At 52.7% G+C, this 13,084-nt stretch overlaps 1 protein-coding gene across 1 annotated transcript in view; it reads left to right on the forward strand.

Moving 5' to 3' along the window:
• Window positions 1-13,084, forward strand: part of NFASC (neurofascin) — a 165,702-nt gene that overhangs the window by 87,438 nt on the left and 65,180 nt on the right. Inside the window, exon 3 of the mRNA XM_052654213.1 lies at window positions 9,066-9,243. Within this exon, the coding sequence (XP_052510173.1) occupies window positions 9,066-9,243 (178 nt within the window). The remainder of the gene's footprint in view (window positions 1-9,065; window positions 9,244-13,084) is intronic.

The raw sequence follows: 13,084 nt of genomic DNA on the forward strand, positions 1-13,084 counted from the left end.
TTGACATTGTGTGGGTTGGATAAGACACTGTCCCGCATCCTCAGGGAACTCATTGCGTAGTTGGGAGACAACGTTCTACACCAAGATCTAGCACTCATTACAGCAGGTATATCCCAGAATTCTCTGAGGGCATGGAGGGTGAGGACCGGATCCGGTCTTGGTGGTCCAGGGAAACCAAGGAAGGCTTCCCAGAGGTGGTGTCACCTGACCTGCGCCTGAAAGATAACAGAAAGTTGGGTGAAAGAACAGAAAAGGCAGACTAGGAAAAGAGAGTGATTGTGTAAAGTTGATGTGAAGATAAATGCCACCCAAGTGAGCACAAGCAGAGGCTCTTTATTCAGAGTGAACTGCAGCAAGGGGGTTGGCCACCATCACTTGCTCTGGCAGAGACTTAAGGCAGAGTTCCGCCTTTTCCAGAATGTCCCATATGATTTATGCACTCACCTGCTGAAAGACAGTTTGGTTGCTTGCGAGCTTTGGCAATCATGGGAAAGGCTGCTGTAAACACTGTGTGCAGGTCGGGTTGTGTTTTCTTCTTCGCACTTCCTGGTGCCTCACTCTGTTGTTACTGCCGTTCGAGGTTTATCTCCTGTCTTCCCCACTGGAACGCTGTAAGCCCTGTGACAGTAGAGCTTGGCCCTTGTCCCCGTCTCCGTCTCTCGTCCCTGTTCTTTCTCTGAAACCAGGTCTGGTAAGTGATCGAATGGCTGGCCGACTGCCGCCCAGGAGTCCATGGCGGACTCTGCAGCATGGGGTGTGGAGCTGCCAACCGGGCTGTGTCTCGGCACAGCCTGTCTTTTCTCCCCGTCACTTCAAATGTGTTGTGACCACCAGTACAGCCTGCTCAGAATGGGGCTGTGAGAATGTGGGGAGCTCCCCATTGCAACAGCTTGCAGTCGTCTCATCCATCTGCCGGGGACAGCTTGAGGAATCAACACCGGGGCCCCCCCAGTCTGGGGAGAGAAAGCAAACCAGGACCCACAAGAAAGGAAAAAGAGAAAAGCAGAAAGTGACTATGCTGAATAAGTAGTATTGCTCCTTGGGGCTGTTGCTGGTAGTGTCTTGGAGGTAGGTCGAAGCCTGCTGGGTAGCAGCAGCTAACATTTCTTGAGCTTTTGCCTTAAGCTTTAAGTGCTTTGTATAGGATTAGGGTATCAAGTCACAATTGCAGCCCTTCAGAATAGGTGCTCCTCTTACAGTTTTCAGATGAGAAATGCCGAGACCTGAAGTCTCAGTACTTCCTCACCTTCAGTACTCTGCACCTTGCAAGCGGGGAGCAGCTTCAGACCCAGGTGGTCTTTCTGCATAGCCGCTGCTCTTGAACTTGGTCAAGACAGGCTGCCATTTCCAGATGTCTCCACCAGTGGCTGATCATCACTCAACTCACATGTGCTTCCCTAGGCCCCGTCTTAAGATAATTTGAATTCATATCTCCCACAAGGCTTGCAGATATAAAGGCCTTGCCTTCAGGAAGGTTGCCCAAGTATGTGAAGCATCCTCGTGTAAGATGACAACAGTTTTAAAGGCCTTCAAATTGAAAAAGGCTTTTCTAATCAGCAGGCTTGATTTGGTCCCTGCCTAGAAGTTTGAGGGTCCAGAGATTTGTGTGCTTACAGTAGTGCCAAGGTGATCCTAAGAAGCATCCAGTTGCCTTCCTGAGGGGGCAGGAACACACCTGACCAAATGCCATTTGCATTCTTTATGAAAAGCAGTGTCACTTGCGGAACACTTCATGTTCAGTTCAGTTCAGTCGCTCAGTCGTGTCCGACTCTTTCTGACCCCAGGAATCGCAGCACGCCAGGCCTCCCTGTCCATCACCAACTCCCGGAGTTCACTCAGACTCACGTCCATCAGGTCGGTGATGCCATCGAGCCATCTCACCCTCGGTCGTCTGAAGGGTTAATAAGGTAGCCGAGATGTGCCTGCAGACGGGCCTCTCTGCTAGGGCTGGACGTCCTTGCAAACGAGGCGTTCTGCCAAAGAGTCTGGACACAGCCTTGAGTTTCATGGTCCCTTGCAAACGAGGGAGCACTCCCTTCTTGTGATAAGGAAGGCATAGAGGGCTTTGTACAGACTCTGCAGTAGACGAGGATTTTACTCCCCTTTGCTGTGCGATAACATGTATGCACCTGCGCTGTGCTGAAAAGGCTTATTCATGCAGTCTGGAATTCTGCCTAGGGGGCTTTTATAATAAACGGCAATTAGTTTTTTGCCCAGTTCTGTTCCTCCGGCCAGAGTGTGCGTGTCGTCTGTCTTTTGTGTGTCTTGTTCTGTGTCACTTCACTCGTAATCTCCAACAGTCGTCCCCTTTTCCTCCTGCCCCCAATCCCTCCCAGCATCAGAGTCTTTTCCAATGAGTCAGCTCTTCCCATGAACTGGCCAAAGTACTGGAGCTTCAGCTTCAGCATCATTCCCTTCAAAGAACAGCCAGGGCTGATCTCCTTTAGAATGGACTAGTTGGATCTCCTTGCAGTCCAAGGGACTCTCAAGAGTCTTCTCCAACACCACAGTTCAAAAGCATCAATTCTTTGGCACTCAGCTTTCTTCGCAGTCCAACTCTCACATCCATACATGACCACAGGAGAAACCATACCCTTGGCTAGAGGGACCTTAGTTGGCAGACTAATGTCTCTGCTTTTCAATATGCTGTCTACGTTGGTCATCACTTTTCTTCCAAGGAGTGAGTGTCTTTTAATTTCATGGCTGCAGTCACCATCTGCAGTGATTTTGGAGCCCCCCAAAATAAAGTCTGACACTGTTTCCACTGTTTCCCCATCTATTTGCCACGAAGTGATGGGACCAGATGCCATGATCTTCGTTTTCTGAATGTTGAGCTTTAAGTCAACTTTTTCACTCTCCTCTTTCACTTTCAGCGAGACGCTTTCTAGTTCCTTTTCACTTTCTGCCATAAGGGTGGTGTCATCTGCATATCTGAGGTTATTGGTATTTCTCCCGACAATCTTGATTCCAGCTTGGGCTGTTTGGGTGACTCTATTCTCTTTTTTTCTTCTCTTTCATTTACTTTTCACACAGAGTGTTGGGGAGTGGGGCTCGCAGATATGCAAGACTTGAACTAATCATAGTCCCTAGTTCATGGTATCAGAGAAGGCGATGGCACCCCACTCCAGGACTCTTGCCTGGAAAATCCCAGGGACGGAGGAGCCTGGCAGGCTGCAGTCCATGGGGTCGCTAAGAGTCGGGCACGACTGAGCAACTTCACTTTCACTTTTCACTTTCATGCACTGGAGAAGGACATGGCAACCCACTCCAGTGTTCTTGCCTGGAGAATCCCGGGGATGGGGGAGCCTGGTGGGCTGCTGTCTCTGGGGTCGCACAGAGTCGGACACGACTGAAGCCACTTAGCAGCAGCAGCAGTTCATCGTACACCTCAATTCACACAAGATTTCTCTTTTGGTTTTCTTTATTGTTGTTCTTTTCCTTACTCTCTCCCCCTGCAGTAGACCTCCCGTTAATGTATTTTATATCCTTATCGTCCACCTCTTACCTGTTTAATTCAATGTAAGAGGACTGTTCAAATGCACCATAGTGGTAGCTTGTGTGGGTGGTGTTTCATTTCATAGATGGTTTTGTATGATGGCTGTATGTATTAGATTATTCTTCTCTGCATCTCAGAGAAGCAGCTGCCTCTCTGGAACTTCTTCTCATTTGATCCTTTTTTTGCCCCCATGAAGCTAAACAGAAGAAATCCACACCCTCCTCCAACTTTCCAAGACAGTCATCACCACCCCCTCTTCTGCAGCCTCCACCTGCCCTTTCAAGGATATGTGGCTTTCCTTACTCCTCCATGGGATGCTCCGTAGTTAGTGGCATTCCCCTTGAAGGGCCCTGACAATTCCGCCCCCAAACCCCGCCCCTGGCTGCTCAGCTTCTCCCACCTATATCCAGCAATTTGTTTATTCATTTATCAACTGATGGACACTGGGCTGCTTCAACCCCTTGGCTATTGTGAATGATGCTGCTATGAACATGTGTGTACGTGTACTTGCTTGGGGCTTCCCTGGCGGCTCAGTGGTAGAGAATCTGCCTGCAATGCAAGTGCTGCAGGAGATGTGGTATTTGATCCCTGGCTCAGGAAGACCCCCTGGAGGAGGTGATGGCATCCCACTCCAGTATTCTTGCCTGGAGAATCCCATGGACAGAGGAGACTGGAGGGCTCCAGTCCGTGGGGTCACAAAGAGTCGGACACGACTGAAGCAACTTAGCATGCAGCATGCATGTACTTGTTCATGTCCCTGATTTTAATTCTTTAGGGCATATACTTAAGAGCAGAAATATGGGGTCATATGGTAACTTATATGCAGAGTACATCATGAGAAACGCTGGGCTGGATGAAACACAAGCTAGAATCAAGATTGCCGGGAGAAATATCAATAATGTCAGATATGCAGATGACACCACCCTTATGGCAGAAAGTGGACAGGAACTAAAAAGCCTTTTGATGAAAGTGAAAGAGGAGAGTGAAAAAGTTGGCTTAAAGCTCAGCATTCATAAAACAAAGATCATGGCATCTGGTCCCACCACTTCATGGGAAATAGATGGGGAAACAGTGGAAACAGTATTAGACTTTATTTTTGGGGGCTCCAAAATCACTGCAGATGGTGACTGCAGCCATGAAATTAAAAGACGCTTATTCCTTTGAAGGAAAGTTATGACCAACCTAGACAGCATATTGGAAAGCAGAGACATTACTTTGCCGACTAAGTTCTGTCTAGTCAAGGCTATGGTTTTTCATGTGGTCATGTATGGATGTGAGAGTTGGACTGTGAAGAAGGCTGAGCACCGAAGAATTGATGCTTTTGAACTGTGGTGTTGGAGAAGACTCTTGAGAGTCCCTTGGACTGCAAGGAGATTCAACCAGTCCATTCTGAAGGAGATAGGTCCTGGGTTTTCTTTGGAAGGAATGATGCTAAAGCTGAAGCTCCAGTACTTTGGCCACCTCATGTGAAGAGCTGACTCATTGGAAACGACTCTGATGCTGGGAGGGATTGGGGGCAGGAGGAGAAGGGGACAACAGAGGATGAGATGGCTGGATGGCATCACCGACTTGATGGACGTTGCTGCTGCTGCTAAGTCGTTTCAGTTGTGTCCGACTCTGATGGATGTTGAGTTTGAGTGAACTCCGGGAGTTGGTGATGGACAGGGAGGCCTGGGGTGCTGCGATTCATGGGGTCGGAAAGAGTCGGACACGACTGAGCGACTGAACTGAGCTGAACTGATGGTAATTTTATGTTTAATTTTTGAGATACTGCCAAACTATACATTTCTTTTTTAAATTGCAGCTTTGCTCGGTAATTTTCATATATATGGAGAGACAGGGAAATCTGATGGAAAAACCCTGGGCTACCAGTCAGGAGACCTGGGTTCTTTTCTTAGTTTTGCCACAAAGCCGTGTGTGAGGTGACATTGAGGATATCACTTCCCCTTTCTAGGCTCTTGTGTCCTCATCTGAGAAGTAAGGCGATTCCATAAAGCCAAATAATCTTTAAAGTTTCTTCCTCTGTAAAGACTTTATCGGAAAAGTTGGATTCCAAGGGAAGAGGGAGAGAGAATTGCCAAATAGCTAAATGAGATTATTTCTCTGTTCTTTTCCTACTGTGTTGTTTAAATTGTGGGTTAAAGACACCGCAAATAATTGGCCTCTTTTCCTGCCAGTGTGTATCTAGTTAATGAATAGCTTCTGGCTTCCGGTTTCCATCAAGATTCCCAGAAAAAGATACCCTTCTCTTTCCCATCACTTCCTCCCACTTGGCGGCTCCTGAACAAAACGTGGTGCTCTCAGAGCCAAAACTGGAGTCATCCCCACTGTCCTCCTGGGAGGAGTGCCGAGCCTCTGCCTGGCCCCTCAGCACCAAGGTTTCAGATGGACAGCCTGAGTCTCGTCTTTGGAGGTGAGGAACCACGGAGGGGCAATCGCAGCCTCTTTCCGAGACACTGTAAGGGTCATTTTAGAGAAGAGGAAGAAGCAGAGACCTCCTGCGAGGCCTTCCAGCCAGTCTCCCGTCTGGAGCTGTTCTACCTTCGTAACTCACTCCCAGCTGAACGGTTCCCAGCCGGAGAGCAGCGCCTGTGTTGTAGGAAGGGGATTTTCCCCCAGGGACTAAACGCCCTCACGGGTTCCGGGTCCAAAGCCTGTGCTCTCCTGCGCCGCCTGGTGGTTTCATGGGGAAACACGCGGTCTAAAACAGGGGAACCAAGTGGTTTGTTTTGCTCAGGCATTCCTCTGCGCATTTTGCATCCATCTATCACATGGTTCTGAGCGCCTGCTATGTTTGAGGCATTATGCTATACTCTAGGAATAAACAAGAAGCGGCACCTTCCCTACAGTACCTTCCTTTTTATAGGGTGTACAGAGGAGTGACTTTGGGAATGAATTCATAGTGACAAGTGCTGTAATAGGGGAGTGGCGTTCAGGAGCACAGACAAGGGGGCACGTCAGTCATACTTGGCACACCCTAATGAGAGCGGGCAGACGCAGGAAGTGTTCTAGACAGAAGTCAGTCTGTGCAGAAGTCGGCACAGTAGAGCTTTAGAATCTACCCATGTGGGCTGGGATTCAGAATGCACGGGGAGGGTAAGAAATGGTCTTGCAGTTGGGGCTGCATCACACAGGGCTTCCAGGCAAGTCACGGACTTCAGCTTCAATTTTGGGGCAGCAGTGAGGCAGTGAGTTTGACTAGGGGATACCGTATCTATATTTGCATTTGCACAAAGATCATGGCATCTGGTCCCATCACTTCATAGCAGGTAGATGGGGAAACAGTGGAAACAGTGTCAGACTTTATTTTCTTGGGCCCCAAAATCACTGCAGATGGTGACTACAGCCATGAAATTAAAAGACGCTTGCTCCTTGGAAGAAAAGCTATGACCAACCTAGACAGCATATTAAAAAGCAGAGACATTACTTTGCCAACAAAAGGTCCATCTAGTCAAAGCTATGGTTTTTCCAGTGGTCATGTATGGATGTGAGAGTTGAACTATGAAGAAAGCTGAGCACAGAAGAATTGATGCTTTTGAACTGTGGTGTTGGAGAAGACTCTTGAGAGTCCCTTGGACTGCAAGGAGATCCAACCACTCCATCCTAAGGGAGATCAGTCCTGAATATTCATTGGAAGGACTGATGCTGAAGCTGAAGTTACAATACTTTGGCCATCTGATGCGAAGAACTGACTCACTGGAAAAGACCCTGATGCTGGGAAAGACTGAAGGCGGGGGGGAAAGGGGACTACAGAGTTGGATGGCATCACCAACTCAATGGACATGAGTTTGAGTAAACTCCAGGAGTTGGTGATGGACAGGGAGGCCTGGCGTGCTGCAGTCCATGGGGTCGCAAAGAGTCGGACATAACTGAGCTGAACTGAACTGAACTGATTTGCTCTGAGGAGTAAGTGCTCTGGTTATGGATGGAGAATGAGTCAGAGGGGAAAGGGCAGAAGTGGGGAGAGACCACTTAGGAAGCTGTTGCAGTAACTGATGTAAACCACTGTTTGGCAACTTCCTTGGCAACACCAAGGAAGAAGCAGTGGGAAGGGAGACAGCAGACAAGGAAAGGAGACCAGAAATACACATGAGGTGAGGGGCTGGCATCAGGCCCAGCTTCCGTTGGTTTGCCCACATTCAGGCACAAGGGATCCCCTATACCCTCAGTCAGGATATATGGGAGCTGGCAGGCGTGTACGGGTGATAGCAAGGCTTCACATTGCTGCCAAATTGTTTTAAGCAGTGTATCCATTTGCTAGGTGGCTACTCATCCAGAAAAGCCGGAGGAATCGTGGGGAAACTGCTTCCCACTGTCCTCTGTGGTTTGTTTGGCCCCGTGATAGTCAGAGCAGCAAACTGGACCACTTTTTAAGATTCCGTGTTTCAGAGCCTCAGGCAGTTTAAAGGTTGGTATCTGAGTCTCGGCTGTAAGCCATTCTTGCTCCTCTGTCTCAGGACCAGGCGGGGGGATTTGTCTCTCCAGGACCACCCCAGGCTCCTTGGACAGGCATGTTTAGCCCTTACCCCTGTCAGCCCTGGGACGATGTCTTGTGCCTGAGGGTGTGAGCATCACGCTGTCACGAATCTTGCTTATTCTCCCAACCCGCTGGAGCCTTCTGTCCGGAGCTGTCATGTCCGCACTGCCATTATCCCTAAAGGGACACCGTCAGCGACCACTGCCAAATCGTTAGCTGCACAAAGTATCTGCAGAAATCATTCATGTACAAACTCTTGTGGGCAACCAAGTTTCCACTTACCCAACTTCTGCCCCGTACCGCCGCCTCCTTCGCTCTCCCCGACTCTGGGTCAAAGGACACATGAGGTGAGGGGCTGGCGTTGGGATCTTGTCTCTATGCCGCTGACCCAGACACACTCAGCCTCAGGCCCCCTCATCACATGTGGGTCAGAAAGGCTGTGAGATAGGTGTGTTTCCTATAGGTTCAGTGCATGGGGTTTCCCTGGTGGCTCCGACGGTAAAGAATCTGTCTATAAAGCAGGAGACCTGAGTTCAGTCCTGGGTCGGGAAGACCCCCTGGAGGAGGGCATGGCAACCCACTCCAGTATTCTTGCCTGGGGAATTCCATGGATGGGGGACCCTGGCGGGCTACAGTCCATGGGGTTGCAAAGAGTCGGACACAACCGAGCAACTAACAGTGCGTGGCACCTTCCAGGTGCTGGGCCTGCGAGCCAGTATTTGTTTTTACAACTATTCTATGTAGAGTTGTCCTTCCTTCTGGAAAACTGGTTCTTAACTAGGGGTGGTTTGCCCTCCCTCCAGGGGACAGTTGGCGATTCTGGAGACGTCTTCAGTTGAGGGCAGGAGTAGGGCATCCTGGCATCTAGGGGGCAGAGACCAGGGGTGCTGCTCAGCACCCTACAATACCCAAGACGGTCCCCACACAAAGGATTGTCAGGTCCCAAAAGTCGATAGTGCAAGGTTAAAAAAAACTGTGTTAGAATGTAGGTCTGTAATCAAGGGGTCCCTGAATCCTCAAGGCTCTGTAGGATTTCTAGAGCAGACCAGGAGTTCAGGGAACACTCACTTGGCATCATATTTCTTTCCGCAGCTGAACTCCGTCCGGGAGGCTCAGTTCCAGCGACTGGAGGCAGAGAGACCTCGCAGGCCAGGGTGCGGGGCGCGAGGCCCGGTGCTCAGGATGGCTGGGCAGCCGCCGCCCTGGGCCTACACAGCCATCCTCCTCTGCGCACTCAGCCTCGGCAGGGCCATCGAGATTCCCATGGACCGTGAGTCTCCTGTCCGCTTGGAATCTGCTGACTGGGGCAGAGGAGTCGGGGGGCGGGGAGGGGCAGGGAGAGTGAGGACCCTTCAGAGAAGGCAGGGACAGCAGAAGCAGTGGCTTCTGGATTCAGAGCGGGTTTTCCTCCAGAGGATCAACCCGGGCGAGCTCCTGCTTGGGAACCTGGGACCTGGAGCCGCTGGGCCATCTCTCAGGGCCGCGGCTTTGTTGAATCACTGCCCGGAGCCTGCTGAGAGTCTGGAAGCCCGCGCGTCACTTGGGAGTCCTTCCCTTCACACCCCTCTCTCATCCCTCTGTGGTCTTGACTAACCTATCAGAGCGGAGATTCCAGGGGCCGAGCATGGTGGACGGCTCTGATTTGCCTTTCTCATATAGCCAGGTCCTTTTGGCTGAAGTGGTGAGGACAGATGGCCTGGGGAGAGTTGTAAAGGAGGTGACTTTTGCAAAAGACTGTGACTAAGTGAGACATTAAAATAAAGAACCCCATTATAGTGTCACTGTGGGAGAACCAGGCACGAATTCCTTCTGTTTGTGTTCAACTTTCCCATGGTAAAGTTGAAAAGTAAAATCCATGGCATCCGCTTCCTATGGTGGGACATTATTGGGCCCTCAAGATCATAAAGTCAAGATGAAAATGCTGGTCTGCCAGCTGTGTCTCCACCAGCCGTATCTGATGTTACATTTGTAAGTGGCCTGTTGACTGGCAGCCGCACTCCTTGGCCCTGTATTTAGATGGGTGCCACCTTTGCTACAGTTCTGACTCTTCTGCCAGGAATTCTGGGCATCCCAGAGCTATGATGTGGACACACCACCTCTGTCCCCCGTTCCTGCTTCGAGGAATGGACGGGACCTATGTGACGCCAGTGTTAACTTGGACTCTCTCCAGGCGACAGGTGTCTGGGGAGGGGTGGGAGAGCGATACAGCCTCAAAGAAGGCCCCACGGAGCTCTCCAAAGCCGGCCTCTGGGGCCCGGAGCTAGCACAGCCTGGAGAAGAGCTGCAGGTCTCAGCTCCCTGCCGCCGCCCGCCCGCACTTCACCAGGACCCGCTGCCCAGAGAGGGGGTACTTCTGGGTGGAGAAGGCCAGGAGAACGTGTGCCTGGACCCAGAGCAAGATGGACAGGGCCCCCACGGCCCTCCTGATGGCCCAGCCTCTGTGTGTGTGTGTGTGTGTGTGTGTGTGTGTGTGTGTGTGTACGCTCACATACACAGGGAGGCAGTGGGAGGGCAGTTGTGAAGGAGACCATTCCCGTGGAGACCGTCTGCACTGCTGGCTCAAGGATAGTTTCTCACGAACGGTCCCAGGCAGACAGTCTAATGAGGAGCATGGTAAGGCCACGTCCCTGGAGAGGAGAGGGGCTGAGGAGGAAGCTGGCTTACGCAGGACGCGGTGAAGGCTTGTTTTGCTTCTGCCACCTCTCCTTGGTTACTCGCCTGCCACTGGTCCCTGGGGCAGGTGGGTCGGGGGTGAACCTGTGAACCGAGGGCTTCGACGTCCATGTTAGGAATCTGGATCCTAAAGCTCAGGGGCCCTGGGCAGGACCCCACAGCCAAGTCTCTGCAGAGCACCAGCCGTGGGGCAGAGCTGCCAGCCCCGAGGAGGGCCTGCAGGGCGTCTTCCTGAGTGTCCACCGGGACCCGGGACCCTGCTTCCTCAGGGCCACGCAGCAGGTGGGCGACGGACTCGTGGAAAGAGCCCCGCCCCCCCGGCCCCCAGGCTGGCACCACGTGCCACACCCCGCCTCTGTTGGCCTGCCCCCTTTAGCTCATCTCGGGTCTCCCTGGAATAGCAGCTGCCTCAGACAGAGAGCTCGGAGCTCTCCAGGCACACTCTCACAGCCCGTCCACGGAGTCGGTGTCATCCTCGGCCGACCACGAGGGGCAGAGAAATGGAGCTGCTTTCTCCAGCTCACGCAGGCAGGGCCAGGACTTGACCGAGGCTTCCGTCCTAACAAGAAGGCCTTCTGCAGAGCCGCTCCCGGTGCCCCGGCCATGTCAAGAAGCTCCCGCTGCCGCCGGCGCCTGTCGCATGCGTCCTGTGCCTCCCTGGCCGCTGCAGGCGCGGTGGCCGTGGGCGCGTCTGCAGCCTGAGTCTGAGAAGATGAGCGCAAGGCGAGAGTGAGGCAGGCTCTTCAGAGGGCACCCAGGTGCCCTGGGAAGAGGCACTCATCAGCCAGGGTTTCCCTGCCCCTGGGCCCAGCAGGGTGGATGCCTCCCAGACGATCTGAGCCGGTCCTTCCATCTCACCCAGCGGAACGGGCTGGGGAAAGGTCAGGCTTTCTCCCCTCCAGCCCCAGCTTTACTGAGATATTACTGACATAAAAATATGTTTATTTACGGTGTAGAACTCAGAGAAGAAGTTACCTTTGTGGGTGTGTGGGGGTAACTTCTAAGATCTCCCGTGCCGGCTTGTAAGAATAGAATACAGCATAGTTAATAGTAGTCGCCTCGCTGCACACAGGAGCCCCGGAATTCACCCATCTTGTCGTTGAAAGTTGCACCCCTTGACCAGCGTCTCCCTACTTCCCCACCCCCAGCCAATTGCCATCCTACTCTGTTTCTTTGATTTTAACTTTTCGATTCTACATGTAAGTGATAACACACAGTGTTTGTCCTGCATGTGACTTATTTCACTTAGCATTGACCCCAGGGTCCATCTGTGTCGGTGCAAAAGGCAGGAAAGGTGCCTGCACTCCTGTGTGCACACGGCTTTGCTCACAGTAGCCGGTGGGAACGCCCTCAGCTTTCTCTGTGTGCCGGCTGGCGGGGGTGGGCAGAGGGGCTCAGGCTACGGGCTGCCCGGCGTGTCCGCTGCTCGCTTCCCCTTTGGGGGCATCATCTGGGCCTCAGGGGGCTTGGGCGCAGCAGGTGTCCTAGAACAGAGCCCAGGCCACAGCCCAATCCCTCACTGAACACGCGGCCTCCCGCTGCGGCTGCTCCACCAGCAGTCACATGCACCCCACCCCGCCCCCAAGCAGAACAGCGTGACCTTTGGAAAAACCAAAGGGTTGCTTTTGCCCCATCCATCAGAGTGATTTTGCCAAAAAAGTGAGTCTGATGGCAGCTTGCTCCTCCATCTCCCTCCTCACATCAAGGAACTTGGCGTTTTCCCCTCTAGGGACCCACAGAGGGGCAGCGGGGTAGGAGAGCGCTCCCGCCTCACTGTCGGGCCAGGGCATGAGGCTGGGGTGGCCTGACAGTGCGCACGCACAGGCACTCCATCCTCCATGGGGCCGGGGTGCCAGGGGCTCAGAGCCAGGGAAGGGAAAGGGCTCATGAGTGCAGCAAGCCTGCAGACTGAGCGGGCGTCTGTCTCGCTCCCAGCAGAGCCCACGGGAAGACTTTTCCTCCCGCTTGGAAGTGAAACAGCAAATCCGTCCTCACTCGACATCGCCCCTCAGCAGGTTCCGTGGGAGAGGAGGGCCGGGTGTGCACAGGGCTAGGTGGAGACGGGCATTCTGTCCCCGGGCAGGCTGTCCTTGCTGTCTTCCCACTCTGGCGGCGTGTCCTCTGGGCTAACCGTGTCCCTGTGATAAATGCCTTGGCTGCACAGTGGTGGCTGCAGGTGTCATTACCTCTTTAGGCAAATAGTCAGCGTGATCCCCGGCCAGATGTCAGCGTGGGGCTGGGGGCAGAATCCAGAGAACCTGCGCTCTCCCAGGCTCTGTCCAGCGTGTCCGGGAGAGCGGAGTGCCAGGCCCCCCGCTGGCTGGCTGGCTGGCTCACCTCTCCAGCCGAGAGTGGATATGTGAAAGGAGCTCTCGACCAACAGTGGGAGAGCTGATTTTCCTTGCAATAATACATCGCCCCAAACTTCCTCTGGGACC

The sequence above is a fragment of the Budorcas taxicolor genome, chromosome 16 (genome assembly GCF_023091745.1).
Source record: "Budorcas taxicolor isolate Tak-1 chromosome 16, Takin1.1, whole genome shotgun sequence".
NCBI lineage: Eukaryota > Metazoa > Chordata > Mammalia > Artiodactyla > Bovidae > Budorcas > Budorcas taxicolor.